At 41.2% G+C, this 19,859-nt stretch overlaps 3 protein-coding genes across 4 annotated transcripts; 2 read left to right on the top strand and 1 right to left on the bottom strand.

Moving 5' to 3' along the window:
• The first annotated feature begins 14 nt into the window (after positions 1-14).
• On the top strand, positions 15-10,606 carry LOC110062224 (uncharacterized). The gene is made up of 10 exons (XM_020769100.2): positions 15-103; positions 2,469-2,655; positions 3,196-3,375; positions 4,303-4,332; positions 4,908-5,089; positions 6,002-6,152; positions 6,330-6,712; positions 7,339-7,651; positions 8,291-8,496; positions 9,567-10,606. The coding sequence occupies exons 2-10, from the start codon at positions 2,484-2,486 to the stop codon at positions 9,774-9,776; spliced, it is 1,827 nt and encodes a 608-aa protein (XP_020624759.1). The 5' UTR covers positions 15-103; positions 2,469-2,483; the 3' UTR covers positions 9,777-10,606.
• Positions 10,607-11,574: 968 nt separating this feature from the next.
• Positions 11,575-13,352, top strand: LOC149114510 (uncharacterized). Its single transcript, XM_089287660.1, has one exon. It carries the CDS (start codon positions 11,724-11,726, stop codon positions 13,350-13,352), a length of 1,629 nt encoding a protein of 542 aa, XP_089143786.1. The 5' UTR covers positions 11,575-11,723.
• Positions 13,261-19,764, bottom strand: LOC110062104 (carbohydrate sulfotransferase 11-like). Of its 2 annotated transcripts, XM_020768963.2 has the most exons (4): positions 19,335-19,764; positions 16,379-16,510; positions 15,557-15,603; positions 13,261-15,002 (listed from the first exon to the last, which is right to left on the bottom strand). In XM_020768963.2, the coding sequence occupies exons 2-4, from the start codon at positions 16,482-16,484 to the stop codon at positions 14,169-14,171; spliced, it is 987 nt and encodes a 328-aa protein (XP_020624622.2). In that variant the 5' UTR covers positions 16,485-16,510; positions 19,335-19,764; the 3' UTR covers positions 13,261-14,168. The 2 variants fall into 2 exon arrangements, with proteins under 2 accessions (XP_020624622.2, XP_089143789.1); XM_089287663.1 differs by lacking the exon at positions 16,379-16,510.
• Positions 19,765-19,859: the final 95 nt, after the last annotated feature.

The following is a 19,859-nucleotide window of genomic DNA, read 5'->3' on the forward strand; positions in this document are numbered from 1 at the left end:
TGCTTCGCAAAGGAACCACGCTTGCTTAGCGTCCACCATCTTGAGTGTTGTTTTGGAAAGGCGCGGTGACTTAGCAAGATTTCGACTTTCTTTGCTTTCTGAGGTAGGAATTTATGATCAACAATCTTGAGAATGGAACTGGATCATTTTAGTACGATTTTATGGGGAATTACGACCGAAATACATCGTAGATAGATTAAGGGGCCTGTGGTTTGGGTTGAGCTGTTTGTTGATTTCATTGTGTTTGCTAATAAGCGTCAATTTTATCCGTTTTCTCGTAAAATCTACGGTTTCGTTCGGTTCGAAAGTTAGGCATAAACACTGATGTTGATATTCGCTTTGATCGAGTCCTTGTTGCAAAAGAAGACCGAATAATTCGATCAGCTAATATTAAGACCGTATAGTAGATACTTAGCTAACGGCTTCAGTCTTATTAAAAGTTTTCGGAAATTTTCCTTTCTGACTGAACTAAGACAAGAATAAGTGTTTTTTTTTTATGAAGAACTCTCCAATATGATCACTTATCTATTATAGTTAAGGTCAGGAGAAGTGGAAACATGTACAATTCAAGCGTAAAATTTCATTGGACGTTTTCTTGAAAAGCGGAAAAGAGCATTTTGTATCTTGCATAAGTTATTTCCTCATCTTCAAACCCTGACCCTTGTTCTTTCCACCAGTCTTAATTCATTAAATGTATGCAAATTATGAGAAGCAAATTGTAAAAAGCAGATTTTGTATGCTAAAAGTCTATGGAGACTTATAAGAAGGAAGGGGGTGTTTGTCATACCTTTTTGGGGTTAAAAAAAGTGGTTTTTGGTACCTTTCAGGTGTTCAGCCTTAAAAGGTCCATAGTGGGAGCTTTAGCGTAACCTTTTAGGGTATTGAGCCAAAAAAATATGACTGAAGACATATGACAATCAACTCTACGTCGAGTAAAAGCTGGAAAGCAGTGATGTCTGTTCCGGACAGCCCAAAGTTTTGTTCTATTTGTTCCTGACAGAGAACATTTAATTACCTTATAAAGTCCACTGGATATATTAAAAAAAAAAATTAAAATGCAAATGTCATGATTTTTAGTTCATTTGTCAGGTAGCAAAAGTAATTTGGTGGCCTCATGGTTAGTGTGCTTGTCTCCGCATTGAGCGGTCTGGGTTCGAGCCCTGGCTGGGGACAACATGTTGTGTACTTGGGCAAGGGTCTTCACTCTCACAGAGCCTCTCTCCACCCAGGTGTATAAATTGGTACCAGCGAACTTAATGCTGGGGGTAACCCTGCGATGGACTAGCATCCCATCCAGGGGGGGAAGTAGAAACACTCCTAGTCACTTCATGCTACAGAAACCGGGATAAGCTCTGGCCTGAGGCCACTTGGCCCATATACAGCTTTACCTACCTTACCTCTTTGACAATTCTTTGAACTATAATTTAAGGTGGGGTACCTCACTGGCAACCATGACCCTCAAGGCTATTATAGCACTTAAGATATATCTATCTCTTTCCATTCTTAGACACCCTCATAGGTTTGTTTCACTGTTACAGACTGCTGGCAGGGCTCATGTTGTTCTGTTTTTCAACAAATGAAGACAATTCACTCTCAATGGCTCTCTCCTGCTACCCTGCAATAAAAATAATTTGGAACCATCAAACTGTTAGGCTCAAATGCTTTGGGTGGCCTGCAATGGGATAGCATCTTGTACCTTAAACAACCTCCCCACCCCCTCCCCCTCCCCCCCAGCCTTCTCACTGCTCTAAAAATTCTTTTGATAGACATTTTGTTAAGGCCAAGGTTACATGTATATGGGTTATTGACCAAGCTCGTTCAGTCAAGATGGCTGAGTGTTGGCCAAGTTCTTTTTTGCGTGTTTATGGACCTGCCAATAAACCTCGCAGCAAACCGTAGTGGTTGGAAAGAGAATGTCAAAGCCTTATGTGCCTTATGGCATAACGAGATATAGGATATAGGATACATGGACCTGCCAATACCCAGCCATCTTGACTGAACAAGCTTGGTTAATAAAGAATTTATTATATTGAAAAAGAACACTGTTTTCCTGCAGGATACAGCGGGTAGGTAATCCCAAGCGGGCAAGATAGCACCATCTTGCCCACTTGGGTAGCTAACAGCACAGGACTCTCGCCATGGGGGCTGAATAGGAGAGGACCCTGGGAACATGGTTGAGGATTTGGTTCATCTTGTCTGTTCATGGAGCTAGCCACATAATAAGTCAAGTTATTTACAGCATTTGGGTTTGAATCCTTTCTCTTTCATGGCCATGCCACATGCTAGCTTCAGGAACATTAAAACTCTGGTTCAGAGTTTAGTTTGAGCATTGGGATGTTGACCTTGTCTTGTTGATTTCCAAATTATCCAAATATCAACCTCAGTGTTGTGGTATTATAATCGTGGTTACCATGGGTAGGGTGGTTGAGTTGATATTAAAATACATTTTCATATTTTGCATTTTGTAGTTTTTGAAGAAATTGATGGTCAAAGTGAGAACAAAGAAGGTTTCAGCTATGTCAAGTGAAGAAGAAGCTACTGCTGCTAATGTTTTGTCGCAGATGTCTCAGATTCAGCAGATAAGCTGTGAAACTATTGAAGCAACAGTTATTAATGTTGGGCATCACTGTGATGTTGAGACCACTGCTACTCAAGGTTACTGGAACTTCTTTTTTTGTATTGTGTAAGGGTATTTTGCCACACACACTCATCTCCAGTGCACTGGCTTGCTTAATTAAACAGCACCATACTGGTTGTTTCTTTGTGAGGGAGGGGGGGGGGGTTGGGGGGGGCAGCACAGGTCAGGTGAAATTATAGTCAGGGAAATATACACTCCCTTAGGGTCAATAAATAGTAGGGGAATTTGTACCTAGTCAGATATTGATTCTAAATTTCTTGTTTAGGTGAGGGAAGTTTATTTCAACTTTGTCCTGCAAGTGACTGTTGTCGATAGTTGGAATTTTTGTTAAAGGGTGTTATGTGTTGCGAAAAACTGAGCAGTGCTTTTTTTGGTTACATTAGCTTTGATTTGTCATAAGTAGCAAAATGTAGGATTCTGTTTGCACTTGGGGTATGGACCATTGGGGAATGAACCTTTAAAAGCAGGTTAATGATGACATAGTGTTTTCTGATAAGAGGTGGGGTGTGCATAACAATGGAACATCAAACTGAATGTCTATAATTCTCACTTTGTAGTGATGGAGATCGTACAATCTGACGTTCAAGATGAAGATGCCAGTGAAGTACTCCGACAAGTGCATTCAGCTGTGCAGACAATGCAGCGCCCTGCTGTTGTAGATACCAGTGAACAAGTGCATGCTCAGCTGGAGACTGGTGATGTTGCCATTATGCCCGGGCCAGGTGATTCCACACCAGGTATGTTTCCAAGGAGCAGGCAACTGTTTACTCCACTGATAAATTAATAAAGATGGTGAATTTTAAGCTCGGTAGTGAAATGTGAAGGTGAATTAATCAACAAGACACGAGCGTGGGACAAAGAAAAATTCTGAGTCCCCGGCAGGAATTGAACCCATGACCTCCCGAACACCGGGCGGGCGCTCTATCCACTGAGCTACGAGAACTCATGGAGAGTGAGGTCATTTAACTGAGTTCATATATGACAGGTGTCCTGCATACTGCTAGGATCAACGCTATCGAAGTCATCGTGAGTAGTGATAAACTAATAAAGATGGTGAATTTTAAGCTCGGTAATGAAATGTGAAGGTGAATTAATCAACATGACACGAGCATGGGACAAAGAAAAATTCTGAGTCCCCAACAGGAATCGAACCCATGACCTCCCGAACACCAGGCAGGCACTCTATCCACTGAGCTACGAGAACTCATGGAGAGCGAGGTCATCTAACTGAGTTCATAGATGACAGGTGTCCTGCATACTGCTAGGATCAACGCTATCGAAGTCATCCTGAGTAGTGATAAATTTCTTTATCCCACGCTCGTGTCATGTTGATTAATTCACCTTCACATTTCATTACCGAGCTTAAAATTCACCATCTTTATTAACTTATCACTACTCACGATGACTTCGATAGCGTTGATCCTAGCAGTATGCAGGACACCTGTCATATATGAACTCAGTTAAATGACCTCGCTCTCCATGAGCACCCACGCGGTGTTCGGGAGGTCATGGGTTCGATTCCTGTCGGGGACTCAGAATTTTTCTTTGTTCCACACTCGTGTCATGTTGATTAATTCACCTTCACACTTTACTCCATTATTATGAAAAAATTTTGAGTTCATCTGTTTTCTTCTACTAACCATATTTTTTTCAAACACTTTTAGCTGTTTCAACAAGGATTGTCTCAAATGGAGGTAATTTATAACAAACTTTTTACTGCAATTATTTCCTTGTTATATGTGACCTGTTTAATAATCAATTCAGGCATCTATCCATGGAAAACATTTCCCAAATGAATTTGACGGAAGATATGCAGAGGCTGCAAAATTTCCCATGTTTGGAATTTTTATCGTCCAATAAATGTTTCTGATATTGGAGATATCTCTCAATAATTATCATTAAGCAAAAGCACTATTTCAAGAGGTCGTAGCAAGCACATAAGGGCAGATCCAGGATTTTTCTCAGGAAGGGGTGCACCACTAAGGAATGGACTGGTGAGATAAACAAATTTTAAAACTGTATTCAAAGAAGAAGGCTTCACCTCAGCGAAAGGTGAGGGGGGGGGGGGGGGAATGTGCACCCCAGCATCCTCCCCCTAGATCGTCCCCTGGCACAGTACTCTAATGTCTAGATATTCAATACTCTACTGCTACTCTCCTCAACTGCATGCCAGGTCTCTCCACCGAATAAAAGATTTTAACTAATATTTTCATTTTCCTTTCTTCCCTTTCATCTCCTCTTTTCTATTTCTTAAATATTTTCTTAACAGGAAGAGTTTATCCTTGTGAATACTGTGGCAAGGAGTTCAACAAGTCCTATAATCTTAAGACGCACATTCGTGTTCACACTGGTGAAAGACCTTATCAATGCGAGGAGTGCGGCCATGGATTTGCCAACTTAGGAGATCTCAAACGCCATGCAAGGACACACACGGGGGAGAAACCGTTCAAGGTAAGTTTCCATAGCCATTCACTTCAAACGAGTATTGATTCCAAGAAACGTTTCAACGAGAAGACCATATCTGATAAACGTAAACAGTGCTACTTGATTGAGATCTGTGGTCATGTATCTTGCATTCTCACCTGAAATATTTTATGCAAACATAAATGGTTTGATCTAAATTCTCCTGAACTGCTCGTAATTATGCAAGCGATGATTCCTTGGCTCAATTATGAAATTCTAATATTTTTTTTAAACCCACCCACAAAGTCCTGGGCTTAACCACAGTAAAAGCACCATCGGAAATATCGGAAATGTCGGAATAAGGCGAAAAACCAAGAAATCCTGTTCCCGTTTGTAGCAAAACAAAGATGGCCGTTCTAAAATCGGATCAAATGTTCGCACACGGGGTTCACCTTTTCAAGAGGTAATTTGATTGGTTGTTCATAGAAGCCCCAATCTGGTTGGTGTGACAGTCACCCTCTGATCCACTCGACTAAGAGGTGTTTTTTTCTACAAACAAAAATAACTCAACCGTTATTGATCGTCAACACGGAGAAGTGTAGTCACCATTATGGTGACTAAACCAGAATTTTTGGTCGCCAAGAATGAAGTGTAAGTCGCATTGGCGACCGTATCGGTAGCAATTTCGAGCCATGCTTGGGTTTCTATTTTTCGCTGTATTTTCTGTAAACTTTCCGGCGCGTCGATTTTGCTTTGGCTCGGCTTTCGGTTACAAACGAAACACGACTACAGTACACGCCTTCTAGTACATGTCTGCATCCCTCACATTTGACCAGGCAATGCTTTGACAAGAATGCCAGCAAAGCCCGTAACTGGTCAATGGTTTTTAATTTTGTTTGTGCTTTTAAAATTCATCTTTTATTTCACCTGATGTTAAGAGTTCTTTTCTTGCCTTTATAGTGTGGTTACTGCGGGAAAGTTTTCTCGGATTTTGGAAGCCACAAGCGTCATCTTCGACTACACACTGGTTTTAAACCCTTTACTTGTGAGCACTGTCAGAGAGAATTCACTCGCTTGGACAGCTACAAGAACCACAAACGCTTGCACACAGGTACGTGTGAATAAATAGTTTACCGCAGAAACTTTTCAAGTCGTCACGCTTTTTGGCGTGATGATGACGTCATACTGATGATGACATACTTATGACGTAACTCTACAGAGACCCGTGCATTGGTTGTTGCTCGATTTTAGCCGTTCTCTGATTGGCTATTTTTAACCATGCTTGTAGGCGACCGTCCTTACAAATGCGACACTTGCGGGAAAGAATTCAATTACCTGACAACGTACAAACGACACTTGAACATACACAAGGGAGAGAAACCTTTTGCCTGCGAGCATTGCGACAAGAAGTTTACGCGTCTCAATTACTTGAAAAACCACCTCAACACTCACGCTAAACACTCCAGTCAGGAAAGCCAAACCGACTTCAAGTACGAAGACAGTTCCTCTCGGCAAAATATGGACGTGGATAGTCAGGAAGACCTGGGTGCTATGGAGGCGGAATCCGCTGCTCAAAGCATACAGAATGAAGGCAAAAGTATCGTGGATAACGAGGCTCGTAATGCTGAGTCTGAGGGAGAGCTGCAAACAGAACCAATTAAGGAGGAAGAGGTATTTGTTAGCACACTTATTTTAAAAGAAATAGAAAACATGTACCGTGTTTCTATCGAGTTTTAGTGTAAATCTGCTATCATTCTATCACGAATGCCGTTCTCTGATTGGCTACGCTACTCACTATCTATCCTGTGATAGATAGTGAGTAGCGTAGCAGTGTGCCCTTGTTAACAAAATGGCGCCCGCTTCTTGGCGTTTTCGAAGTGTCTGGGAAGAGGATTTAGATAAAGTTTTGAACGACTATTAGATTTATACTAAAACAATTAGATTATTCGCTCTCGATTTCTATGCGTGATAGTTGACTCGGGCTGCGCCCTCGTCATCTAGAAATAGAAATCTCCAGCTCATAATCTAATTGTCCAATAGAAATACTTGTGGAAGTTTGGGAGAACGATTTTTCTCGACTTATTCAAAACTTTCACAAGTGTTTCACTTGAATAAGAGCGATGTCGACCCAAGATCAAGCTCAAGTGATAAAGGATGGAAATAAGATCAACATGGACTACTGTTTCAGTGTTTTTTACAAGTCACTCATTCAAACAATTTCAGTGATGTACTATAATCTTAGAATATACAGTCCCAGCCTCACTAACAGTTGATCTTTTTCTTTGTTGCGCTGCTAGAGCGAAGTCCCGGATGCAACTAAAGCATCAGAACCTAAGGTCCCGGATACGTCTCTCCTACAGCAAGTTACCCAGGTCCTCGGCGAGATCGTGCCTCACAATCTGAGCGCGGAGCTGACCGAGGGAGCCGGGGGACCACAGATTGTTGTCCAGGGTGCGGATCAGACTGGAAGTGAGTTCAAGATCACTCTGGCGCAGCAGTTGCTTTTAGCGCAGCATCTACTGAATCAGGTGCAAACACAGCGACTTGGAAGGAATGAAGGTGGCGCTGGGGACGGTGATCAGGAAACAGAACAGCCTCAGATTACAACAGGTAAATCTCGAAGAGGTTTTAAACTGTATTTTATAAACGTTGAGTGAACACGTGTAACTGCCAAGCGCGGGAAAACTTTGAAGCCAGTGCCAGGCGCGGGAATGCAGCTACCTGGCGCCAAGCGCGGAAAAACAGACAACAGGCGCCAAGCGCGGGAAAACAGCTAGCAGGCGTTAAGCACGGGTAGACTTAGTAACCACTGGCAAGCGTGGGAAAACAGCTAACAGGCGCTAGGCGCAGGAAGAACTAGTAATCACCAACAAGCGCGTGAAAACAGGTAGTAGGCGCTAAGTACGAGAAGCGTTGGCGAACGCGGGGAAACGCACAATAGCAAAGTCCCCATTGTTTTTATTTTATTTTGTTCCTGACTGGCTGTGATAACAGCATGCTACTTTTTTTTTCGGAGCAGGTTGTTTCCGTTGTTTGAGCCCGGCACTTTACGCAGCTCAGCAAATACAGTATGCATAACCAAACCCAACTTAAACATTGCTTTCGACATTCAACTGAAAACCGGTGTATTTTTTACTTATTTTGGCCACGTACAAGATTAACACGGATTACAAACGACGAACGTGAAAAATTTAGTCTAAACTTTTGCAGATGTGCAAACCGTGACGTATGTCCTTTAAATCTTCTCAGTCACCATCCCAGAGATAACCGCTGAACTTGCAGAACAGATTGTGAACCAAGCGGCGGCGGCGCAGCAAGCAGCGGACTTGATTCAGACGCCCGCCGGGTTGTTACATGTCCCCGATGCTAGCACTTCCCAGGGAACTTCGCAAACAGGGATGGTGGTGGGAACGGAAATGATGATTCACGAGCAAACTGACGGACAACATTCCGAGGTACCTTGCGTCATGTACTATAAAGGCAACGTGCGATTCCATGTAAAACAGTGTAATATTCTACCCTGGGTATTGTTATTAATGACATGATAATAAGTTATGCGGTCAATCGCTCTCGCCTGGGACAAGCCCAAGACCAGGCGAAAATAGAACCGGCTAGCTAGATCAAGACCGACTTACTCGTTGGGTGGGAGGTGGGTCGCCAATCTCTTCGCTTTCGCGGCCTCGGGTAGAGTGATGGGATGAACACATGTAAATTCTTTTAGACTGTCATTTGCATAATCCCCAGGGTATTAATTACCAATGCAAATGGAGTTTGCGTACACACACGTAATTTACAATACTAACATAACTTACATCGCTAACATTACACTCAATACTAACCCTACTTACAATACTGACTCTACTTACAGTATTACCATTACTTGCAATATTAACATCACGTACAATCCTGGCATTACTTACAATATTCACATTTCTTACAATACTGTCTCTACTTACAATATTATCGTCACTTGCAATACTAACAATACTGACAATGCTAGCTCTACTTTTTTGTCACTATATACTTACTTGAAAGTAGAATACTTCTGTGAATAAGGTATTTCCTAAACAGCATGATGTGAAGGTGAAATAGAAACATGGAAAGAGTTTCGTTCTTCACCTTTAATTTGATACTTCGTATTTTTGTTATGGATTTGCTGAATTTTCTGTGCTTTTAGTTGTCGACAAAAATCATCGAGTTGTTCAAAAAAACAGGTGAAATTTGAAATGGTGAATATGTATGATGCTAAAATTCTCGACGTTCTGTTCTCTAGAAAAAAAGGGGTTACTTCTAGAATTAAACTCTCTCTGAATCAGGCATCGTCGTTGATTAGAAAACGCCAATTTTAGATTAGCTTTCACAGAGCTTGGTTACTACCAAAGTGTTTTTCAGCTCTAGAGGTATTTCAGAATCTTGGGAAGTTTCTGATTAAAACCTGGAATTTTTGGCTAACGGATAAACAACATGTTCACCAGTCAAACATCGCTAGCGCGTGAATCTATCATTCTTCACTTTTCTTTATTAGGTTGTCACGGAGCATGTGCTACAGGAGAGTACCGCTGTGCCAGTGACGTCAGAAGATGGCGTGCAATTGGTGGACAATGACGCGGTGTATGTCGCAATCGATCCAAATCAACCGGATGTTCAACAGTTGCTTGGACAGATTCAAGCCATAACGGCCTCACAAGTCCAGCAGGCTGAAGGAAACGAACAGCAAAGTGTACAAGAAAGCTGATGATTGGTTTGAATCATCCACAAGAGGAGGAGTGGTGCTAGTCAAGTTATGCTAGTGTCCAGTTTAAACGCGGTCCCACGAACGGAACGGGAAAAGGAAACAAGAAATTTTACAATATTTCATTCATTTGACTTATTGTCTTGACATGGCTTGCTTTGAGCCAAATTGGTGGACGCGAGAGAGTTTAAACCTGATTGTATTGTAAAAATAATTTATTACACAGTTAAGCGTCTCTGAGTTGTACTTCAGTTAAGTCAAGAGAAGGTAAATTCTTCTAAGTAAGCAAACTCAGATTAGTTTTAAATTCAGTCCGGCAACAAGTATCACGTGACATCACCGTGAATTTATTGAGCCCGCGAATCTCGTCAGAAAAGTTGCCTAGCAACATGATGTCAGTTCATTCCGCTATACTACGTTTTCGGAGCATCGGTGAGAGGTCGTTCTAGTTTTTGATTGGTTGATACGAATCGGAAACTCGCGAGTGTTTTAACGAAGATTTGCGGGAAATGGTACTTGTTTCCTCGTCTGAATCCTCCTGTTCAATTTTTCATCCCTAAAAGTGTTCAACACCTACAAAATTTCTCCTTATGAGTGTCAAGATGAATTTAAAAATAAATCAGTCTGAGAAATGTTATTGAACAAGCCAAAACCAAGTACACGATTATTTTTTGTCAGTTTTCAACTGACTACAAATCAATGAGCTTCCGTAATTTCTTTGTTTTGAGAGCGACACCTTTGAGCCAAAGTTATGATTCAACTCTTTTATTTTCGGTTACTTAGGTAACTCCTTCTGAAATTCAAATAAAGGTCAAAGGAGTATTTTCATCGAATGAAGAATTAAAAGGTCGAGCGACAAATAAATATGTTAGCGCTAACTCGAGGCGGGAACGCTTGCTATCTTTTTTTCCTCCTACCTCGCCAGCAGTCTTGGTGGAACTACCATTTCCTTTACCGTGTTTCCCTTCCCGCTACGATCAATGGTTCAATGTCATTCATTTAAACTACTCGCGGTTTGACAGTAGGAACCCTTTCCGAATCGTTCTTTTCTTTGATCCTATTCCTGGCCTCTCAGTGATGAGCTTTTGCCAAAAAGGAGCGAACAGGAGTTAACTAAACCGAAGCATATCCAATCCATTCTCAAGTTTAGTGGTTTCTAGTTGAATAGGCCTTATCACGGTTTTCGACGCCATCTTGACGGGTAGGCAAAGCGGTCAGAAATCACAGTGTTTGTATGGAAATCTGATGGAAAATAACTTTTACAAAAGTCGAATTTTACACAATTTGTGAATCGCAACGTTAAAATACTACGTAGAAGATTTTATTCACCAAGTTTGAAGGATGTAGCTTGGCTAGAAGACGCTCAGTTAATTTTTTTAATTTTCAATACATTTGTCTAAATTTGGCTGGGTAGGGCTGTTCGCGGGAAAAAAAAATTTAAACAAATGTATGGGAAATTAAAAAATAACTGAGCGTCTTCTGGCCCAGCTGCGTCCGAATTTGGTGAATACAATCTGCTACCTATTTGCCATCCGATTCCCGTACAAACGCTGTAATTTCTGACCGCAAGGCCTTGCCTACCCGGCAAGATGGCGTCCAAAACCGTGATTAGGTCTATTCGTTTGCCAACTTCCTCCAATAGTGAAATGTTGCTCAATTTTTGAGTGGTTAACGTGTGTTTAACCTTTCAGATTTCCTTCCTCCATCGGCACCTCAGTGGCGTTCGAAAGTTTCCAGTTTCGTTTCTTTTGTTATTTAGATTTAGGATCAAAACCAAAACGTCAGAGCAAGGAAGGAAGTTTTCAACGTTACGCGAGCGAGTTATTCAACTCTGCAGCAGCTTATTAAGAGCGATACTGTTATTTCTATATCTGGGATCATATAAAACCACTAAAGGTCTTAATTGAACTCATACAAGAGTTATATTTTATCGATCCTTGCCATGTAAATATGGTTGGCCATACCGTTGTAGAGATCATTGGACACATCGTGTACAGTTTCACTCGCAGCGTCGCCGAACACTACAACTTTAGGGATGAAGCAGACCAGAATTCACACCTGCTCGGCTACAATCCTCTAGAGGACACGGACTTCGAATGGTACCGTCAACCGGTAGATGATCTTATTTACCAAGAATACAGCAACAGTGACGCAACAGAGTTTGATAATCTAGAGTCTAGTCGAGTACATGCTAGGCTAATCGATGCCTCCTCCACAGAAGACACAGAACGAACGCAGGACGTCGCCACCAAAGATAGAGCAATGGCTTGGAAGCAAATTAGACCGTCACTTTTTCGTTCACTTTGGCAATCATTTTATTTTGGATTTCTGATATCAATTTTGAGTGCTACCATGGTCGGAATCGTGTCAATTTTGATCTACTACCTTAGCTATCAAACTTTGCTCAAATGCGAAAGTTTCTCCACTAAATCGATCCCAGAGAAACTCCAATGGATGAGGACTATTTCAGAAGTGATCGTCTGTTCCGCTTACTTTTACTGGTTCTTTCTAAACACTCTGTTTTACTTTCGATCGTTTCAGATCTCAGGACTTAAGCTCAAACTCTTCCTGTTATGTTTGACCTTCTACGTTATGGATGCGGCTTATCGCATTTTTTTTCAAGCTTTTGGAATCACTCGCACCAAGTTGACGAATACACAGAAAATTCCTTTGATAGCTCTTTTTTTTCTGTGCGTTTGCACACAAGCGTGTATGATTGTAAAGCATCTTTGCCAAGGCCCCCGAAAGGTGCTCTGCAGAATGTTCCTGCTCACTACAACTCCTTGTATCTTATCATATTTCACGGCTGTTATTATCGCTTATTTGATCTACCCAACCTACAGAGGCGAAGGGAAAAGCGGAAAAATGGTAATTGCAATCTTTACTCCGCTTATAACACTTGTTGTCAAAGTAGTGTCGCGAGTTTGTGTTCAGCGGTTGTCGCGAATCAGTCATCCGGGAACCTCATTCGTGCTGTTGGTCCCACTGTACTGTGGGGCAGCGGTAATGCTGAGACTCTTACAAGTGGATCTCAGATTATTTAAGTTCCAATCCGTTGTTGTAATTGGAGTAATCCATGGCGTAGCAGAAGTCGTTGAACGTAGTACTACGGTTTTAATAGACCACATAAGCCATCAGGTTTTCGAAAGAAGAAAAGTTCCCTGGGGAGGGTTCCGTACTCCTCGCCGCGAGAGACTGGGAGCGGATATTAACATCATGAGCATGCTGTATGAATCAAGCGCTATTATCTCCGTGAATGGCTACCTGTATCTCTATCAGTATTTTTACACAAGCGACAATTCTTCCTTGCCCCTGCTGCAGTCGTTTGCCATCACTACATCAGTTACACTGGCCATTGAGTGGTTTTTCACCAGTGTGTCAATAGCCATTGAAACTCGCTACCAGAACATGCCCATCATGGCGGTTTGGCGCATAACTTGGAAGAGACACATTCTGGTGGCGGTGATAAACATGGTAGTGGTAACAGTTTGGGGAAGCACTTATCTGTTTATTGCCATAAAACGACGTGCTACTGGCGAAAATAATTACAACTGCAATATGCCATTCACCCGGCTGTAATGCAAAAGAACTTTATGAGAACTTTTGTCCATTCTGACGTAGGGATCGACCATTATTTTTTGAGAAGGGGGGACGGAGGAGGGGGAACGGGTTCGGCAATTTTTTTTTTTTTAAGTCAAACACAGGACCTGGTTAGCGGAAAGCACTTTCTCGATCACAGCTCCCGTTGCACGATTTTTTCTTTCAGCACTTTAAGCTGCGCATGATTTTTTTTTGGGGGGGGGGGATGGAGGGTGCGGAAATTGCCCAACCACCCGACCCTTCTCAAAAACTAATGGTCCGTCCCGTAGAGTAGGTTTTAACGGAGTGTCGTAAAACTAGCAGCAAAGTAATTACGATAACCAACTATAACTGCCATTAAAAAACACAACAGTGAAGGCAATGTCACTGTCACGGGCAATCTACAATTTTACCGCGAATCATTGTTATTGTAGAAGTATAATTCGTCACAATATTATTTTTAAATTTGAATTATTTGTTTCATTTGTTTGCTCGGACTCACTGGCCTTTCTGCAAGAAACACTGCCGTTGGTAAATGAAGATTATTAATATTTTTCTATTTTTAAATAAAAACATTAACTTGATGTCTATAATTTTATCTGGAGATTTTGGATTTGCAGAGTCGTGACAATAGCTCAAACTCTGCGTAGGGGCATTCCTGTTGGCATATACTTTAATGTTTTTGCAAGGTCCCTCTCCAACCACATATACAAACACTGCCGTTTTAACCCTCAGTTATCGCACGCCTCTGCTCTACTAACTGGTCATCTCTTCTGGTCTCATGTGAGTATGGTCACGGGACTGTTTGCCAGATTTTTATCCGCTGGTAATATTCAGCGCTGCGAGAGGACCAGGAAATGGATAGTTAAACATTTGAAGGTCGTTTTTAAAGGCGTCTCCCAGTTGTAAAATCATGTGCTTCGGTACCTCGGAATATCTTTCGAGTACTTTCCTCGAGGTGTTCAGCGATTTTATCGGTGGAAAAGCGATGATATTATCCAATCCTGTCTTCTTCAAAAGGTACGGGGCTTCTTGCCGTAAGTTCTCAAAATGACCAATGAAATCGTAATCAACAGCACAAGGATGACAAAGACCTTGGTAACTTCGCCAATGTTCATTTCTAGCTTCATCTCTTAGACTTAAAACGTAGTGAATAAACTTTGTTAATGTTATATCGCCGGTAGTATTTGGATGCTCTTTGCGATAGCGGTTTAAGATCTCGCTGGTATGATGCGGGGTTTCGGCCCAATTCCAAATATTCGAAACAAATTTATCCTCGAAACCCGATAACAGTCTTTCAAACGGTTCTCGGACGAAGAGAAATTTGTAGTAATGTCGAAGTCGTCTTTGAATCGCTCCTTCAGAGTATTGGCTTAGATAATTAAATCGCCATTTCTCGTGGTACTTCTCGTGTTCGTTGTATTGAATTCCTTGTGTTTTGTCATGAAGAATGAGAAATATTTTCTTCCATTGCGTGCACGCCACCTTAGGTATGTAACAATACAACAGCTTGTATTTCTCGCTCACGATAACGTGATGGTAGCTTTCTTTCGCGAGTTGTTCGTTTTTCTTCTTGTAGGATTCACAGAACTTCTTTAAGCGTCGTTTCCTCTCCTCTAGTCTTTCCTCAATCTGTAGATCAACGTCCACCTGAAATTAAAATATATCTCAAAAGATTTAATGGTTTAATCAATGACTCGACTAGTTAAGAGCCATTGCTCCGGAAATTTCCGAAGATTACCCGATGGCCTGAGGAGATTACGAGCCCGACCCGAAGACTTTCGAAAATCCTTGTTGACCCCAAAACTTTCAAAGGTTACCCAGAGACTTCAGAAAGATTTCCAAAGATGACCAAGAAATTCCGAAGTTTTCAGACGAAATCAAACGGAAGGTCGGCTAATATTTCCGACAGTTTCCCAAAGATTGTCGAGATAACCTGATATCCTGATCAAACAATTTCTGCCCCTTTCATCATGCTGTGCAAATTTTGTTTCGGAAAATTTGTCGTGACAAATGTGCATAAAACTATAGCGTTGCTTAAGTCAAATTTAGTCAATAAAATCTCCTGCCTACAGTGTACAAAATGCAAGCGTTATTTCAGAAAATATGTTTTAGTAGAGAAAACTTTGACTTTAAATAAGTACAAAACCTCTTAGAAAGTCTAGAAATAGCGGGTAAATATGTAAACTATTCTTCTCTGTTACCTGTGGAGTGAGTGTTTCAGATAGTAATGTTTCCATGGAATTGGGACCTGTCAATGAGGAATGCAATGTCGTGTTAATAGTATAGATATTATGGAATGTGAACATCCAAGGGAAACGAAAATTGATTCGGGAACTCGGGGGTTAGAGCCGGATATCAGGGCTAAAATTACAGCGAAACAAATCCGGGGGAAAAGACCTCTGCTTGGAGTTATCAATAGGCTCGCTAAATCGGTACGTTATTTCACCGGCTGTTCATGAATGGATAAATAAAAAGATGAATAAAGGAGGCAAGAAGGGAGGGTTGCAGGCAGGCGGAAAGGCGCGGGGCAGGTAGGCAGACAGGCAGGTAAGTAGGCAAACAGGCAGGCTGACAGGCAGACAGACAGACAGACAGACAGACAGAAAGACAGGGGTAAAAAGGGTAAAGTCTGCGTGCGAGCCAAGTGGCTCATCAGGCTGGAGCTTATCCCGGTTTCAGGCATACTGACAGACAGACAGACAGACAGACTGACTGACTGCAGGCAGACAGACAGGCAGACAGGCAGGAAGGGAGGGAGGGAGGAAGGAAGGAAGGAAGGAAGGAAGAAAGAAAGAAAGAAAGGAAGGAAGGAAGAATGAAAGAAAGGAAACAAGCAAACAAGCAAGCAAGAAAAAGAACTGAGGAAGGGTTAGAAGAAAGCCAAGAACGACTGAGTAATTAGTAACAGTCGAAAAGTACACTTAATATTTGATCCTTGCTCCCATTTCTGAAGGTGAAATCCCCGTTTGTATTACACGCAGTCTTGGATGACTAAGACCAGTGTAATAGCAATGATCATTTACCTCTATGCCGTAATGTTACAGCGCGCGTCAGAAGCAGATAAACGGTTAATACAAAAATCCCCAATAACGTGAAGCAGAACAAAATGAAACGTCTGCAAAGCGCCATCTGTTGTCGAGGAAATCACGTCAATTCTGAAATGACAGAGGGAAAACTCATATCGAGAAATAGTAATAAGTATCTTATTCGTAGAATATAAATCTGATTATTAAAAACTGGATAATTGGACAATGAAATTCAAGAGTTTTCATTAATTTTGGCTTGGCCATCATGGTCAGTATACGAGTCATTATACCATGCTCTGGAAATATTTGTAAGCGCATGCGTGATTTTGGGGGCCGATTTTATTTTTATTCTATTTTAGTTTTCTACATTTTGGGGTCGTTTTTAATAAAACATTTATTCCACTCTCGCTTGTTGCATATGTTACAACTGTCATCAAGAGAAAATTGGTGTCATATCCAACTCGAGTTCGTGGAATAATTGTTAATTAGCCCTAAAGCTTTGTTGCTGGCTATGAACCGCACACACTTCTATCCACCCCTGCTCTCCACCCTCCCCTCCCCCCCCCCGTCACCCAAGTCAGCCTGCCCTGAAGGTGGCTATAAACGGTACATGGTATTTGAGGTATTTTAAAGCCTGCAGTTGCGTTTTCAAATTAACATTTCTTAATTTTGCTTGCAGATTGGACCGAAATAATTCTTCGCTAGGAACTGTACATCATCTCTTGACAATAGATCGTTTTAACGTGACGTCATCATTTTCTAAAATAACAGCTGCTAAATTTATATCTATTTACAATTTTCCAGCTCATTAGCGTGCTTCATTTGGAAACAAGCGCATTTTGAATTTCAGAGTTATGACCGCGCGTGACATAAAGCGACGATCGCGTTTGTCGAAAAGTATATACTTATCTCGTGATTTTTAGCCTTTTTAGATGGCAAAGTACTAGGAGAGGTGTTTATGTAAATGCTTGTTTGTTCAATACAGATAATCAGTCGTCTAGATAGCGAAAGTAAGTTCCAGATGTTTACACTATTTTCTAGCCTGCGTAGCAAGCGTTTCCGTGGGGTTTGGAAGCAAATAAAGACCGAGGAAGGGGATTTTCGGTGTTTTGCCTGCGCGGAAAATGGGGCGAGAGCCAAAAAAGCCCCCTTCTTTTACTCGCTCCATATTTCGCGCTGTAATTCTTTGCTCCCAAACCCCACAGAAACGCTTGCTACGCACGCTAACTATTTTCCGGCCGCCATATTGGTGTACAACGGATGTACGCCAACATGGCGTTTCCATACTGGGCTCTGTGAATTTCTGCGAAACATTTCAACAAATATCTGATGTCTGGGAAAAATGCACAGACCTAAAATTTGGATAAGTGTATTTTTTATTCATCTTATATAACATCACAATTTCTTGACTATCCACTGAATGGTTTTCTAGTTATTTTTTTATTGCATGATAGTGCACACAAAGAACACTAATATGGCCGCCGTGGTACGGTCGAGTTGCGGATTTTAGTCATAATAGATGCAAAAGATACGCAGAGAAAGAATACTAGAAACTAGAATTATTTAAAGCTTCAAAGCTTCATTTTTTCTTAGCTAATTTCTAATTCAATAGTGCAAACTAAATAATTGTGTGGTCGGTCACTATTTATATTGACCATATTCAAATTCCCGAATTTCACTTCACATATTTACTATATATATTTGACCTCCATAGCGGTCACCTCTATTAGGCGGACGCGGTCACCGTTTGGACTTCTCGATTGGCTAATTTTATTGTAATTCACGTCTGTTTTAAAAACGGTCACCTTGTTACATTTGATGTTCACCCAGGCCAGAGCATAGACTATATGGTCACGAGGAACTATCGTTTTTGCCTGCTGGAAAAAGCTGGGCAATAATTGTTTTAAATGGTCGTCGATATCTCAATTTGCTTGTTTTGAGTTGATTTTTACCATGATGTTCCATATCAAGAAAATTTTGGCCAACTGAAGTAATATTGGCATAACCACAAGAACTAAATGACCGCCTCAGTGATTACAAGTATCAAAACAAAGGTGTTTTTAGCATTACCAAGGAGCATAACGTGGTTAATTACAGAGCATAAGCTGTTTTCCAGTGCAATAAACTGCCACTCAACAACTGTCAATTATACAAAACAACACGAAATAAGCAAATAGTTTGATAACGTAACTCTTCCAGATATTTCTGCGACAATTCAAGTACCCATATTTGCCATGTTCTTCGGCTTCGATTCTTCTTTCTATTCCTTAAATATGTTCTCGGCTATACGGCAGATCACTTCAATCAACTTATCTAGCTTTTAACTGTATTATTGTAGCTGTATCGCAGCTGATATTCTCACGTTTTCCTCATTAATCCGTCATTGGAGGGCGCACAGAAGAATTCGGAGAGCGAAGCGATCGGGGCGGTACAGGGGTCGCTTCGCTCGGGCTCACCGTGAGCCTGTTCGCAGGCTACACTGATAAACTTACAGACAAATGTATGGGGAATTAGAAAAATTAAAAAAGCGTCTTCTAGCCGAGATACATCCTTCAAAAACCGAAAACCGTGACAAGGTCTATTTTAATCCAGGTGAATCGCTATATTGAACCAGTTTTGCATCAGTGACTTTTCCTTTACGATACAGTTACCCATTGGTTTTTGAACTGACAACTTGGAAACGATCTCCATTAAACGAATGTCAGTAAAAGGGACACATTTTAGTCAAATACATGATTAAGAATCAAACGTTTGAACTGATTGTCTACTTTGTTAAGACCTTCTGATAACGAGCTTATTACTCATGGTCAATATGTGCCTTTCTCAAATCCCGAGAGATCGCAAATTTCGATTCATTGACATAAGCCATCCCTTGTATGTGAACTTTTCATTACATGCTTTTAGAATAATCCCAAGACATAATCCCAACATAAATAAGATTAACACAACTCACCTCTCTGATAATCACGCCGGCATAAATACTCGACGTCGCTGTATTATAAAGTTAGGTTTCAAGATTCCTGCTCGCAAATTTTATTCCGCACATCGTTACATCGAGAGGTCATACTAACCAATCAACATTGCCTTCATATTGAGTTCGTATTTTGATGAACAGGCCCGTTATACACAACATCGTTGTATTACAAAGTTAGGTTTCAAGATTCCAGCACGCATAATTTATTTCGCACTACGGTCCACTGAGAATTGCTTTTGAATTGAGTTCGGTTTTTGCGCTACAATGATCATAACGATGTGAAGTTTATATGAAATAATTCATATATGAACTGCGGTTGTGGATGAAAGTGAAGAATGATCATCGCAGTTAATTTCCCAATTTAAGCAATTGGAAAGAAGAAGCTTGAAAAAAAAATCAGGGCTTCAACGGGATTCGAACCCGTGACCTCCGCGATACCGGTGCGATGCTCTACCAACTTAGCTATGAAGCCACACATTGGGAGCGAGGTCAATTAATCGAGTT

This window comes from Orbicella faveolata, unplaced genomic scaffold (assembly GCF_042242905.1).
Source record: "Orbicella faveolata isolate gen_17 unplaced genomic scaffold, um_ofav_v1 contig_14, whole genome shotgun sequence".
Classification (NCBI taxonomy): Eukaryota; Metazoa; Cnidaria; class Anthozoa; order Scleractinia; family Merulinidae; genus Orbicella; species Orbicella faveolata.

Coding starts and splice junctions, on each gene's coding strand:
- LOC110062224 (XM_020769100.2), top strand. CDS start 2,484: ATGGTCAAAGTGAGAACAAAGAAGGTTTCAGCTATGTCAAGTGAAGAA. Junction 2,656..3,195: donor TGAGACCACTGCTACTCAAG/GTTACTGGAACT, acceptor CTCACTTTGTAG/TGATGGAGATCGTACAATCT. Junction 5,090..6,001: donor CGGGGGAGAAACCGTTCAAG/GTAAGTTTCCAT, acceptor TTGCCTTTATAG/TGTGGTTACTGCGGGAAAGT.
- LOC149114510 (XM_089287660.1), top strand. CDS start 11,724: ATGGTTGGCCATACCGTTGTAGAGATCATTGGACACATCGTGTACAGT.
- LOC110062104 (XM_020768963.2), bottom strand. CDS start 16,484: ATGGCGCTTTGCAGACGTTTCATTTTGTTCTGCTTCACGTTATTGGGG. Junction 15,604..16,378: donor TGTAACATTACGGCATAGAG/GTAAATGATCAT, acceptor CCTCATTGACAG/GTCCCAATTCCATGGAAACA. Junction 15,003..15,556: donor CTGAAACACTCACTCCACAG/GTAACAGAGAAG, acceptor TTTTAATTTCAG/GTGGACGTTGATCTACAGAT.